This window comes from Columba livia, chromosome 4, assembly GCF_036013475.1.
Source record: "Columba livia isolate bColLiv1 breed racing homer chromosome 4, bColLiv1.pat.W.v2, whole genome shotgun sequence".
NCBI lineage: Eukaryota > Metazoa > Chordata > Aves > Columbiformes > Columbidae > Columba > Columba livia.
In genome coordinates this window covers 77,988,585-78,002,186 of record NC_088605.1, presented here as the reverse complement: position 1 = coordinate 78,002,186, position 13,602 = coordinate 77,988,585, and the positions used below count along the sequence as shown (strand labels likewise).

Genomic DNA, 13,602 nt, shown 5'->3' with positions numbered 1-13,602 from the left:
GGTTCACGCTCAGAGGCGCCAGAAGGAGCCGGTGGGACAGAGCAGGGGCTGGGGAGGAAATGGCTCAGAGCACGTCACCCTGAGCCCGCGTTTCCCTCCCAGGGGCACGCAGCAGCGACCCACGGAGTGACCCACGGAGTGACCCACGGTGTGACCCGCGGTGTGACCCACGGGGTGACCCACGGTGTGACCTGTGGTGTGACCTGTGGTGTGACCAGCGGTGTGACCCGCCGGGAGCGTGAGGGACACAGGTCACAGCGGCCACAGGAGTGAACTGAACACAGGCGCACAGTCTCGCGTGCGGCAGGCGCTGGTGCTGCGGGACACAGCGGCGCCCAGCGCCCCCAGCGCCCCCAGCGCCCCCAGCGCGCTCTGCTGGGGGTCTAAACTCACACCTTTCCCCTCGGCGCCCGGACAGCGAAGCTGCCGCCTCCGCGGGAAGTCTGAGTATCTCCCACGGCAGCACTGAGGTGATTACCTCGCAGTGAGGTTGGGTCGTTGCTGGTCGGGCGTTTTGCAGATATGTCTGAATAAACCAGCAGACACATGGGGCCGAGCTCAGCATTTTGGGGCAGGGAGGACCCGACTGAACTCAGACAAGGTTCGTGGACGCGGATTTATCAGGGAGGGAAGGAAAACTGTGGAAGTCCAAATGGAATTAACAGGTCCCCCTTTATTATGTATATAGTAAGATACTAGTTTATGGTATATATCAGAGCAGCTCAGAGCAGGTTATACAAAGTCCTTATAGATGGATCTTCCTGCATGAGGATTATAGACCAGATGTATGTTTTTATAAACCATTTGCAAGTGGACAAGAAAGACTTCAGCCAAAAAAGTACTTTATTGAATTCTATGGGACCGGCAGCACAGACCCTGGAGAGTCCCTTGTAGGCTTTGTAGCGGTGTGGGTTGCTGAGCCGCCATGTTGTGTGGCTGTGAGGGGGCCCAGCCCGCCCAACGCCTTCTGGGGGGGGGGCGGGGGGATGTGTGTCACTTTGTTCACACGGCTGCCGGGACAGACCGGTCCAGAACGGGGCCAAGGTCGGAACCGACATTCCCCTCGGCAGACACCGGACACCGGCCGGAACGGCGGGTCGCGGAACGGCGGGCACAGGGAGCAGTGCGCGGGGGGGGACGGCGAGGCGGTAGGCACCGCGCGGCACTTCCGGTCGCCACCGGAAGTGTCCGGCCCCGCCCACCACCGGAAGTGGCCGGCCCCGCCCGCCCCCGGAACCTTTCTTCGCGGTCGCGGGGGACGCTTTCCGCGCTGCCAAAATGGCGGCGGCCGGCGGGCTGTGGAGAGGTGGGGCTGCTGGGCCGCGCTTTTCGCGGGGCGGGGGTGCCGGCCGCCTCCGCTCCGGCTCCGCTCCGCCTCCGGGCAGCGGTTTCTCCGTGGGCCGCGGGGCCGGTGTGGCGGGCGGGTGGTGCTGGGTGGGGGGTGAGCGGGTTTGGGCCGCTTGCTTGAGGCGATTCTTGTTTTCCCTTCGCAGCACTCGCCCCGGTTCGCGGCCGCGTCCTCCCCGGGCTCGCCCAGCGCCTCGGCCCGGCCTTGGGGAGCGCCGAGCCGCCCGCCCGGGCCTTCGCTGCGGCTGCCAAGTGAGTGCGGGTCCTTCTGTGGCCGTGGGGGTTTGCAGTTCTGGGGTGTCGGAGCGGGAGCGGGGGGCGGGGGGTGCGTGCCCTGGGCACCGCAGCCGGGCTGGCTCTGGGGGCCTGTGTCCCGCCCCAGGGCCCTGTACACCGTGAGCAGTCGAGCCCAGACTTAGGACACGGACACGAGATGTTGTTTATTGAGGAGCTGTGCAAGTCTGCGTGCTGGAATAAAGCCGGAGTGCCAGAAGGAAAACAGCCGTTATGTACGAAATCTTATCGGTACTCAGGGCAGCCCTAAAGCGACGCCTGGTGATGCATTTCCATAGTGGTTACATAATCATTTTAGCGTGTAAGGAGCAACACTCAGCTAACGGCCACTTTACCCAACAGTCTCGAGATACCTGTGGAAACAAGACTCAAATAGTTGTGTGGGCTTTGAAAGGCCTAAAGCTGCGAGGTCAGTAGTTTCTGTAGCTTCAAATCAAGAGTCTTGCAAATCCTTCTTAGCTCTGCTGCCTTGGCTGACCTAAAACCGAATGGATTTACATATCTTTAGGTTAGCAGTTGCAGACAGCATTCATTCTCTTACGCGGCAATGACTACCCGGGCGGGAACCTCCTGGAGACACAGTCTGGAGAGGGAAGGGCGAGCGGGGCGTGCAGCGAGTGTTTTTTGGTACTCCTGCAATAATTAATGGAACAGTTATGGGGAAAGACTTAGTCTGGAGGTCGTGGCGGGGTTACAGCTCAAGAACTGTCAGCGTGGAAGCTGCTGAGCTTTGGTTTCTGAGAACTGCTCATTCCATTTGTCGGCCTCTTCAGCCAGTGTGGTGCTGTGGCACACGTGGGAGAAGAGCAGGTGAATCTGTACGGAGCAGCGGAGGAACCTGGACAAGTGTGCTGAAGTGCTGCAGAGTCTCTTACCATAGTTTATAGAGAAATAGACTATCTAGTCATTATTATTATTTATTCTTTTTATAGGAGAGCCATTGAAAAAAGGTAGGAGAATGAGTTAGGGAGCTACTGTTTGTTAACTGCATGCAAAAGGATACAGGAAAGGGAGAAGAAACCTTTTTTGCGAGGTGGGCCTGCTCTGATCCACCGGTAGGAGGAGGAACATGCGCTGATGTGTCTCCTGGTCACCAGGGAGGTGTGTGGGATGTGCTGCATTTGCAGGCAGTTGGGACACAGTGCCCGAGACCTGTAAAGAAAAGAGCACAGTGGGAGAGGGCGGGAACCGAACAGAAAACCCCAAACCACACCACCCAAAAAGCTGAAGTATTGTCTTAAAGTGCTTGTACTGTGATGCAGTAGTTATTAATTTAGTTATTTAGGTTATTAATTTAGTTCTATACTGCACAAATGTAACTATGTTGTTTGAGGAGCTTAATTGCCTTCAGAGCTCTTAATTTCTGTCTTGGCCATCTGAGACAAATAACTGGGATGAGCTTGGGGATGCTCTTAATCTTTCTATGTAGAACATTCCTTGTTAGCTTCTCAGTAATTAATAACTGGTACCTGACAGTATCCACTTTTTCCTCTTGTAACACGTCCCAAACCCCTCAGTTGATGATCTAAAGGTATCATTTTGTTTCTCAGAACTGCAAAAAAAAGTGCAAGACAGACCAAGCAGGAAGAGAGCAAAAAGAAGGCGGTGGCGAGGAGGCGGCCGCTGCTGAGCAGGCCGGTGGACGATGTGTACTTGACGTGGCTTTACGAGCGCCCGTCCTATGAGGTGGAAGAAGCTGTGGCTATGCTCAAGAAATTTCAGGAGCTCGACTTCACCTACCCCAAACAATACGTCTATATTAATGTAACCCTTGATATGGCGCTACAGAAGAAGGTAAGTTGGAAAGGGATACAAAGTTTGGTGTGTTTTTGCTGTGGGAAGGCTGGTTTAGCTGCTGAGTGGGTGCAGCCGTTGCCCTTCTCAGCTGCCTCCTGCAGCTCCTCTCATTGTCAGAACAACCTGTGCTTGTGCCAGTGGTTTGTGCCTTCGCACCGATGTAGTTACGGACCTCTTACTGCCGGGTGAGGACAGCGCCGTGGAGGGCTGGGAACACGGGCTGTTCTGTCACTAAAAGGGGTGAATGGACAGAGCTGATCAAATTAAGCTTTATGGCTGATTGCGATTGCTTCTTAAAAATGTTACCAATGCTACATGTGTGTTTTGTTCTGGGATGATTGTTACAGGAGAAGTGTAAGGACAAGCTGCTTCCTGTCCCTGCCCAGGTTATTTATTATTAATGTTCCTTGGAAGCATGCTCTCCTTTGTTAGCCTGGGACGGTTTGGATTTAGACACCTCTAGCCCAGTGTAATCTTCTCCTGCTTCCCCCACAAGTAGAAAACAGGCCACTTGAAAGCTGGTTGCTTTGTGTGTGTAACCAATATCCCTTGGGTACACCAGGAGTCCCTTAGAGCTAGAAAGTAAGTTTGTTGTTAAAGCAAGGCGGAGCTCTGGCTCCTGCTTTCCAAGGCCACGAGCTGTTCCTGAGGCTGCTGGGACAAGTTCCTTGCTGCTGTGTTGTGTTGGCCAAGGCATCAGAGATGTAATTGGGATCATCTGCAGCTGCAGCACCTCGGTGTGTGTTACTGGGTACACCTGAGCGTGGCACTGATCCTGCACTGGAGTCACTGATCCCAGCCCCTTGCTCTTGAGAAAACTGCACTGGAAATAGTTAATTTCACAAGTTTGGATTTGAAAATATGCCAGACATAACAAAGGGGTCAAAACTTAAGCATTGGGCTTTTGTGTTGAGACCTGTGCTTGGAAATGGTGGGCAAGGTGGCTGCTTAGGGGGTGACTCTGCTCAGTTGTGTAACTTGCACTGAAGTTATGGTTTCTTTCTTGTTTTAGTGTTTTTCTTCATTTACTTTTTAGAAAAAAGTGGAACAGTTTTCCAGCACTGTTCTTCTTCCCTATCGCTTTACAGATGAAACGAATAAGGTCTTGGTTTTCACAGAGGTGGGTAAGCCTGACTGACTCTATGGTGTGTTCTTACAATGACGGTAGTTCCCCTGCCAGGACTGCTCCTTTTCTTGAGCAGACTCTGGAAATGCTTTACAGAACTCTCAGGTCTGTCTAGGAATCATCTTCAGCAGTATCTTAATTTATTAACGAGCATTTTACAGGATTTCTGTCATATTGATGACCTTACGTATATGCAGATTATTCTAGCAGTGTAGTTGGGGAGTAAACATCTGCACAGATGTCACTAAGGAAGAGATTGTCCAAGTTTGTAGAGTCAAAACCTTGTTATCCACAGTAGCTTGTGTTGGAACAGGGTGCCCTTGGCGGGGACTGCAAAGTCCTTTCTCCTCAAAAGACTCCGCTGGTGCATCTCACTGGGACCTGGAGTGATGTGGAGTTGCTGTTCTTATTTTAAATCACCAGCATTAGCTAATCTTTGCCTTCAGCTATTATTTCCTTCTTAGCCTCTAAGTATTCTGTTTTACACCCGGTTGTCCAAGATAAATCACCTATCTGGTGCTGTCGCTTGGTAATACAAGTATTAATAGTTTTCCTTTCTCTTAACAGAATGAGCAAGAAGCTGAAATAGCTCGGGAGAATGGAGCTGCTGTTGTGGGAGGAGTCGAATTAATCAAATGGGTATTTTTTTTGTTAAATAATTATGTAAATATTGTAAGTGAATCACTAAGGGGAGGGAGCGAGAAATCTCATGTCCAGCCAACTCTCATGTGAAGTTAGTAGGCAGAATGAAGAGAGAGGGTCTGGGTTATGTGCTCTGGCATGTTTGTAAGTTTACTGTATACTGAGGTAGTTTTTGTGTATTTCTAAGTGTATTTAATTTTTTAATTGCAGATTTTGGAAGATGAAATCCAGGTGGACTCCTATGTAGCTGTTCCTGCAATAATGCCCAAACTAATACCATTAAGGAACAAACTAAAACGAAAATACCCAAGCACAAAAAGAAGTAAGAAGCTATTCTTTCTTGTGAATCTCAGATTTAACTCATGATTTAACAAGATTTAACTCATGAGGTGATGTTGAAGCTTTTGATGAGAATGTATAATTACATGGAGTTATTTGCCTGCATGTGTCTTAGTTAAGAGTGGTTTTAGGAAGCCAGACCTGTGCTGCTCTACAACAGGCAGAAGGGGGGTTAGAATCTATTTTGTCAGCTGATAGAACCTGTTCTTGTTAGTCCTGCTGAACCATAATAGTACTGTGAGATAGCCAGGAAAATAGAAACAACTGGGAAAAAATGTACTCACAGAGGCAGTGGCGTTGTCTGACTGCGGTGCGGTTGTCTGGATGCCCAGGTGCTGCTGCCACTGCTCCTCCTGCCCGTTGGGTACCTCTCAGCAGGAGCTGGTTGTGCTTTTCCTCGGTACAGCTGCTCCCTTAGCTGCGGGGTCTCTCCTCTTTCATAATGCTCAAGATATTTCCTCTTCGAGTCAGGTTCTCACAGCAGAAAACCATCAACTTCTAAATACTTTGGTGCCCCCTTGCTGGCTTTATTTTACCCATGTGTTGGGGTCTGTTTCAAATCTGGAAAGAAAAGAAGCCAAGCTGTTACCGAAGAGAGCGAGGGGGCGCCTGTGGCAGCGTGCGCAGCGCTGCGCCTGGAGCCGCGGCTCTTATCGAGGCAGCTGCGGCGGGGAGTTGTTGTTCCAAGTTGCAGGCAGTGTTTTTAGCCTCCTAAACCTTTGAAGCCAACCTATTAAGCTGTCCAAAGCATGGCAAAAAGAACACTCCAGGTATTAAGTTGAAACAAATGGAAGCTGTATTATGCAATTGTGAACTTACTTGGTTGGTAGCTTATCCAGGGTCGAGTTGTCTTGGAGCTGTGGAAAGGTGCTGGGAGAGGAGACTTGCGATGCCTCGGTGGTGATGTCGGTCTGTGAGTGAGCCCGTGCAGCTGAGATCAGAGTCAGCTGGGAAGGGCTGGATTGGGCCAGCCTGGCACAGCTGCTGTCTGTAATTGGGCTGTTATGTATTAATAGTTGTAGACTATTTGTTTTCATGTTGGGCTTGGGGCTTGTTCTAAATCTGACTCTAGTGGGTTTTGTTCTTTCAAGCTCATTTAACTGTACTGAGTGATTAAGCTTTGTTATATATGCTCTCCACAGGTTCTTTATGTTAAGCTAAGCCTTTGTTGTGTTTTCTCTTGTATCAGCTGTTCATGTTGGTTGATGACAAAGGAGGAAAGATGGAGCATGTTTTATAAATACGAGGACACCATTGCCTTGCCCATGAAACTATTCTTTCTTTTTTTTAAATTGGAATTGAACTATCTTAACTGCCACATTGAGTTCTCTGGTACTAAGATCACACATAGCCATGCTAATAAGTGTTACCCACACAACTTTTTCTTTTAACCATAGATTCCCTGGGCCATGATATTCCCAAAATGCTGCAGTTCTTCAGAGAAGGTCTTGAGTACATGGTACAAGATGAGCATCTAATCAAGACAAGAATAGCAAGAGTAAGTTGTGTAATATATGGACTTGTTACATTTCCTGTACTGAGCAGAGCTAAAGTACAATTTAAAACAGGAGGAAAACCGTTATTTTTGTCTGTGTGTTCCCCAGATTTCTGACCACGCTGTTTGAACTGATGTGTGGGGTAGATGGAGCTTGTCCTCTTCTCGGTTGTGTGACAGGTTCTGCTGATGTGAGCTGTGTGTGCTGTTTGGGTGCAGTCGCAGAGGACACTCTGCTCAAACTGAGACCGAGCCAGAGCTGGTGCCCAGAATGGCATCTCTTTGCTGCTGTGCTGGCCGGGAATCGTAGTACTGAACACAACACGATGAAAAAGGGTGGTAATTCCTGGTAATCCCTTGGAGATGGGATCGCAGTGTAGCTTTCCCTTACTCCTGCCTTCCCCAGCACTCTTCTGGGAGTAAAATAAAGCTCATTTGGTATTGGGTTGTAAGTAAATAGACTGTGGGTTTTTAAGTAAATATTCCGTGGGTCAATATGCACGGGGGATCAAGAAGTGTTTGCTTTACACCTAGCTATTAAAGGCTCAGTGTTGAAAACTTTCCTTCTGCACTGGAGCAAAAAGCCACAAGTTTTTCCACTGCACCTGCAATAGTATAGAATTCATCTGTGCTTTGCTGTTACTTGCTGGGTTATATGAGAGTATTTCTTCTCTTTTTTAGACCCTTAATGTGTTTTTTCTTAGGGAAAAACAAACAAACAAACAAACACACCACCTCAACCCAAATAACTTCCCTGAACCTTTTTACAGCACCTTGTCCTGCTCTAGAGAAATGCATCCTGAGCTTTGCAGAGTGAGATAGGTGATGCTTCATGTGCGTGCTCTGACTGTAGTCTATACTGGCATTTTCAAAGGTTCTTGGTTAGGTTGTATTTCTACTGAGTGGACTGGAAGCTGGTTTCTAGTTGCCCCCTGCAGGAATTGTAGTTCCTCGGGAAGGCTCAGGACTTACAGATTTTGATGTGAGCAGAGCAGCTTGTGCAGCCTTGAAGATCTAGTGCAGAGGACTCCTGTCAGCATGGGCTGGATTAAACTGCCTATCTAAGGGCTGGTCAACAGCGGTTGTGTACACACAAGGGGTTGGTAAGGAATACCTATTTGGAAGCTGGAATATTTATTTCCATGTGGAAACTGTTTTGAAATACGGGAGGCCTTTGAGCATTGCCTGTCTCCAGTGTGGAGCTGTCAGCATATCAAGGAAATGATGGTATTTGGTCTCTTGAGTTGTGTCATGTCTGGCTGAATGGAAGTCGCTCTGTCCTATTTTCCTGTCTTATCAAATAGAGAATATTAACTAATATCTTAATATTTTGAGCTGGGTCTTGTCTTGTACTTCTAAGTCCTTACAAGAAGTTGTAACTTACTGTTTAGAGCAACTTGCAGATGTTGTGTTTCCTGAATGCTGCTGGGGTTGGTTACAGGTGGCCAATGTGAAGTAGCTCCCTGCAACCGAGCACCTGAAGGTTCACGCCAACACCTGAATTTAGCCCAAGGTTTAGAAGTGAATGCTATTCAAACCCTCATTTTTAGTATAGCTTCTAATTAGTAATTATCAAGGAATTGCTTTGTTTAAATAGTTTTGAGTCTTTCTTTACTTTGAATTCTGTACAACACGGTGAGTCTGTCAGCAAAATGCATTGTGTGGCTTTAACAAGCGGGTTTTTCCATCTGTTAGTTTGTGAATGGTTCTACATTGCAGTCAGCATGACAATGACAAAGATGAATGTATAGTGGAGGAACTGCCTTTGGATTCCAGAAGAGCATAAAGAGATTAATGGACCCGATCTGGGAAAGAAGGGGAAGAAGCATCATAATTTATTCCAATGAATCATTACATTGATGCCTTCCATCTCAGATGCTTGGTTTGGACTTCAGCTGGTTCGTGTTCTTTAACAGCAACCTCTTGAAACCACTTTCTTTAAATACCTCATTTTGATTGGACTCTTGCCCACGCGCTTGTACATATAGTGGTTATTTAAGACTTCTTATGTCCATAAGGCTATTTTTTTAACAGAGCCAGGAAAATTTAATGTCATGCCTAGAAATAAGGGAAATAACAATGGTTATATAACTGTGTATAAAATACTGTATTCTCAGGGCCATTTGGATAAGGATGTTAATGGATTTGTAACTCCATAACAAGGAACACAGAAAAAAAATCTATCCAAATACAGAGTACGTGTGTGCCTGGTGCTTTCAGCTTTATTAATCCAGGCTTGAAGGATCACCATGGCTAACTCTGCATTATTGTTTTTCAGCTGGATATGTCTGTAGAGCAAATAGTTGCCAACCTAAAAACACTTATCCAGGATATCTGCACGTTCAAGCCAGCGAGTTATGGTAAGTCTCTGTTCTTCTAATGTGGAACGTGAAGTTACAGCTAATAAACCCAAAAAATCTGCGTGAGGAAAGAAGCGACATGTACAAAACCACGTTTGCCAGCCTGGCGCTTCATTGGATTAGAGCCATACAAGGAAATGTTTGAGACACAGGGGTCCCCAGGGTCTGCGTGGGTTCGTTTTACCCAGTGATGTGCCCCTGTTGGAGCTCGGTGTGAAGAATCCGAACTACAATTCACCTACTATTACTGCAGTGAAAGCCTGAGAGTTACCGGCTGCTCTGAAGTGAGCTGCCTGTCAGGTGTGCCTCCTTTCTCTGCGACCAAGAGGCTTGTCAGCTTCCTGCTGCTCCAGTGGAAAAGCTGTTTATCTTTTTAATATTTGATTCCTTAGTGAAAAAATTGGGTTACAAAGGGGTCAGGGGGTGAATTCTCTGTGTTGTTCCTGGGGGTTCTGCTCGCTGTTCTGAGCAAGGAATGTGAGCAACTAATACTCCTTCTGCTCTTTGTCACAGCAAAGTAGACTGGAAACGAGTGTCATCTGCTTAGCTGGAGTGGAAATGGTGATTTATGAACATATTTTTATGGAAGAATAGCCTTGTTTAAGCTAAGAAAACAACTTTTTATTGCTGTTGGCTTAGTATCTGCAAAAAGAATCATCTTGCATCTCTTCTAGTGACTTTGTTAATAGTAACTACTGTACAGACAGAACAGAACACAAAAAGCAATGTACACATACCTTTGGAAGCATTTCAGCTCTCATGGAAAGTATAAGGGGTTGGTTGGCATGAATAGGAGTAGAACATGGTGGTGTTTTGTCTTTAGTGAGTTGATATGTGAACTGAACCAGCCTAGTGAAGTAAGGGTGAACTCTTCTGGTCTTAGGAGCATTTTGATGTATTTTGTGATGTCAAGCTTGTTTGTCCTGGTGGATTTTTCTACTGCCTTGGTGAAAAATATTTGCCATTTATAAGAAGCGAAATTGATCACTAAAATCTCTTCACAACAGTGCAGTGTGTCTGTGCTTGCTAACTGTCGATCGCTTAGCCCAGCTAGTTGTAGGTTCCATAGATCCTTTCAGAGTGTCCATACGTAGCAGATGACTGCAGGAGGCTGGGTGGGTACCCCAAAACAGCATTCACTTGCGAGCTGCTTGATCGAATGGAAGGCTAAAAGTACCACCAGGCCTGCGTTCTAGGTAATGTCAGTCAGTTGAATCTTCCATAGAGAAAGCACAGAATTACATTATCTGATTATTTCTGTCGTTTCTTTGGTCAAAAAGTTCCCTCAGCGTTTGGTGGCAGGACCCTGAAACACAAGTGCTTTATCCTGCGAGTATTTGGGTGATAAACTTTTGAGCCGTATCTTGCCGATCAAGACCACGTCCCAAAACGAGTTGTGTTTTCAACTTAATCTGCCAGGGTGACTCTTGAACTGTCGCTACCGAAGGGCTTTATCTACGTGTGTAGTTCTGCTTCCCATCATGCGACTGACACAGTATGTGTTGCTGCCAAGATAAATCAGCGTGGAGACGTGAAAAGTGGTGGAGTGACCAAGTTGGTGGTGTCCTTTGTTTTTCAGGTCCTTTTGTGCAGAAGTTGGTTATCAGATCGTCGACCAGTGAGGGCCTGCTGCTGAGACTCGATGGGCTGCTGCCCGCGGAGGAGAGAGCAGCAGAAGAGCAAAGTAACGCAGAAGGTGATGAAGAAAAACAGAGCCAAGAATCTGCTAGTACCTGACGTCTTTCCGTGCGCATCTGATGGTCGAGCTTGGAAAGCAAATGGTGTCATGCAAATCATACTTGATGAAAAGAAAAAAATAAATTAATTCTTGATTTTTTTAAATTCTGTGTAGCAGGAAATGGTATCACAGGTAGGAGCCTGTTGCTGAAACGGAAGACATTTAAAATTCCTTGTGGTGGTTTGTGGGGTTTTGTGTTTGGGTGTTTTTTTCCTTTGCTTTGGTTCTTTTATTAAAGTATTTCTGTAACTTCTGGAGCATTGCCATCCAATTTCCATAGTTGCAGCCGGACGGCCAGCGCAAGTCATGCCCGTAACACCAGGCATCTTACTTGGTTGAAATTGTGGGATGTTCAGTGCTCTTGTTTCCCTGACCTGGCCTCCCACAGAGGAGCGAACGGGGTTACTGGTGCAGACCTGCTGTGTACTCACCAATGGAGAGGAGGAGATATTTCCCCGTTCCGCTTTGTGCCAAGTGAGCGTGGTGTTCATGTTGGGAGGAACCTCTGCGTGACTCTTGTGATATCTCACTCTGTTTTCATTTAATCCGCGTGTGTAGGTACTGGAGGGCTCTACCCAGGATTACTGCTCTGCTACTGAGTCTCTGCACACAGGTTAGTCTTGGTGACAAATGGTAACACATGAGGTTTTTCTAAGGAAAAATGGGATGTATTCTGTGGGGTGACTCATCATTCACCCGTGTTTCAAATGCTGCTGTTTTACCTTTGTGCAATTGATCCTGTGCCCCTCTGGGAACCCAGTCAGTGGTTTGTACTATTCTGGAAAGAATCATGCTTTAACTGTTTTGGGATTGAACCTGAGTGAAGCTACAGATTTTAAGTACCACTTTCATAGAGGTGGTTCTTCCTGGGCTTGTGAATAAGCCCTTGGGGTAAGTGGATGGGTTGGAGGCGTGCGGACAGCTTCCCAACAAGCAGCAGCAGCAGATCTTGTTTCCTTAGAGGTGACTCTCAGATGAAGACTCTTCTGTTACACTTCCCAAGGAGGTTTTTTTCCTAAAAATACGGGTGCCGTGTGTGGATTTCACCTGTGATAGTCTGGAGATGAAGGGCAGGTACATGGGGGAGCAGGGAGCGGGCAGGAGCTGCAGGACGGTGGTCCTGGGCTGGCTCGGTCGCGCTGGAGAAGCGCGGGGCTCTGGAGAGCTGGCCGGGCGAGGAGGCTGCGGGAGTTCCTGTAGCCATCGACCTGTTCAGCTTGGGCTCTCTGATGTGGGGGGCATGCAGGCCACTTGGCTTTGGCTGAAAGTCTTGGCGATAAAGGCTCTTTAATAGAAATAGAGGTCTTTTTTAGCAACAGCAGCTTGTAAGTGGTAGATTCCAACTAAATGAGTTGAACTGTTGCTGGGCATTGGGCTCCCCTTGGCCATGGTTATGTTATTGCACAGTTGGCTTTCAGCTCCTGGGGGCTGGTTGGTGTGGGTCAGACCAATCAAACCAAAACAACGACCTTTATTTGCAGCAGCCGGTACAGAATGTTCTTACTATGTGATTTTACCAAATCTGTCCGACTTAATTCGGTCTGTTGGCAATTGCTGAGATTTTTGCCTGCCTTGTTTTCCTCCAGCACAGTTCATAACTGTAACCCAGACGGCAGCATCAATAGCACGCTGCGTTTGATGGGCTGCTTAAAAACAGGTGGTTTTCACTTGAATTTCTTTCCTAGTCTTTTCCCATGAGTTTTCCAGCAGGTGCCATTCCCGATCCCCTCTGTAGAGGTGCGGGGCAGGAGATTCTCGGTGGGTTGTGGGTTTTTTTGCACTTTGTGGCTAAACATGTGTTGGTAAAACTGTACCCTAAAATGCAAGAAGGTTCCAAAAAGGCTTAGCTATTTATGAAAGGGGGTGAGCTTATCCAAATCTGGAAGGGCGATTTGTTTGCTTTAAATCAGTCCTATTATTGGAGGTGAGGCTCATTTTTCAGAGAGGCAGCCTATATCTGTCTGGTTAGCAGTTCTTGTACCTCCACCTGCCCCGTTTGGCTGCTGTCAGTCACGGTGCTCCACAGAGCACTGGCCGGCCGCCCCGCTGCCTTGGAAACGACGTGGGCTGGTTTGCTCAGCCTTGCTTGAACTGGGCTCATGTGTCTAGCAGAAAGAAGACAATGAAGTCCATGTTGGTTTTGAAGTGAAGAGTTGATGTGACTGGCGGAAACACTGTGTGAGATGTGTCCAGTGTTGTTAAGTACCCTTAACTTTCAATTGGGTAAAAATCTTCCAACACTAGGCATTGAGGTTCCTGACACGGTGAGGCAGAGCTGCGGAAGCTGGCAGCTCTTGTCAATGTGTCTTCAGAATGGGTAACTTTTATTATTTCTCTTGCTCTGTTCTGCAGAACTGGAAGTTGTAGGGTAAAGTTTCTTCAGATTCCTGCTACTGATGTCTGGAACTTCTAGTCTGGAGCGCCTGGCAAGTTTCAGAGTATAGGTGAGAGCAGGTGATCAAGA

At 47.6% G+C, this 13,602-nt stretch overlaps 2 protein-coding genes and 1 long non-coding RNA gene across 6 annotated transcripts in view; 2 read left to right on the top strand and 1 right to left on the bottom strand.

The window, feature by feature from the left end:
* Positions 1 to 1,167: 1,167 nt before the first annotated feature.
* On the top strand, positions 1,168 to 11,395 carry MRPL1 (mitochondrial ribosomal protein L1). Its single transcript, XM_065062536.1, has 9 exons — positions 1,168 to 1,306; positions 1,494 to 1,599; positions 3,192 to 3,435; positions 4,475 to 4,558; positions 5,132 to 5,203; positions 5,417 to 5,528; positions 6,943 to 7,043; positions 9,319 to 9,400; positions 10,980 to 11,395. Exons 1-9 carry the CDS (start codon positions 1,279 to 1,281, stop codon positions 11,135 to 11,137), a joined length of 987 nt encoding a protein of 328 aa, XP_064918608.1. The 5' UTR covers positions 1,168 to 1,278; the 3' UTR covers positions 11,138 to 11,395.
* On the bottom strand, positions 1,763 to 6,641 carry LOC135579436 (uncharacterized). The gene is made up of 3 exons (XR_010472518.1): positions 6,365 to 6,641; positions 5,830 to 6,106; positions 1,763 to 2,793 (listed from the first exon to the last, which is right to left on the bottom strand). It is a non-coding gene; the product is annotated as an uncharacterized LOC135579436 (long non-coding RNA).
* A 41-nt stretch (positions 11,396 to 11,436) lies between the features above and the next one.
* FRAS1 (Fraser extracellular matrix complex subunit 1) overlaps positions 11,437 to 13,602 on the top strand; it is a 119,402-nt gene continuing 117,236 nt past the window's right edge. For 3 of the 4 annotated variants that reach the window (XM_065062527.1, XM_065062525.1, XM_065062523.1), the window contains exons 1-2: positions 11,437 to 11,612; positions 11,697 to 11,751. In XM_065062527.1, coding sequence (XP_064918599.1) covers positions 11,572 to 11,612; positions 11,697 to 11,751 — 96 coding nt within the window. In that variant the 5' untranslated portion in view covers positions 11,437 to 11,571. The remainder of the gene's footprint in view (positions 11,613 to 11,696; positions 11,752 to 13,602) is intronic. The other variant, XM_065062524.1, reaches the window with a different exon arrangement.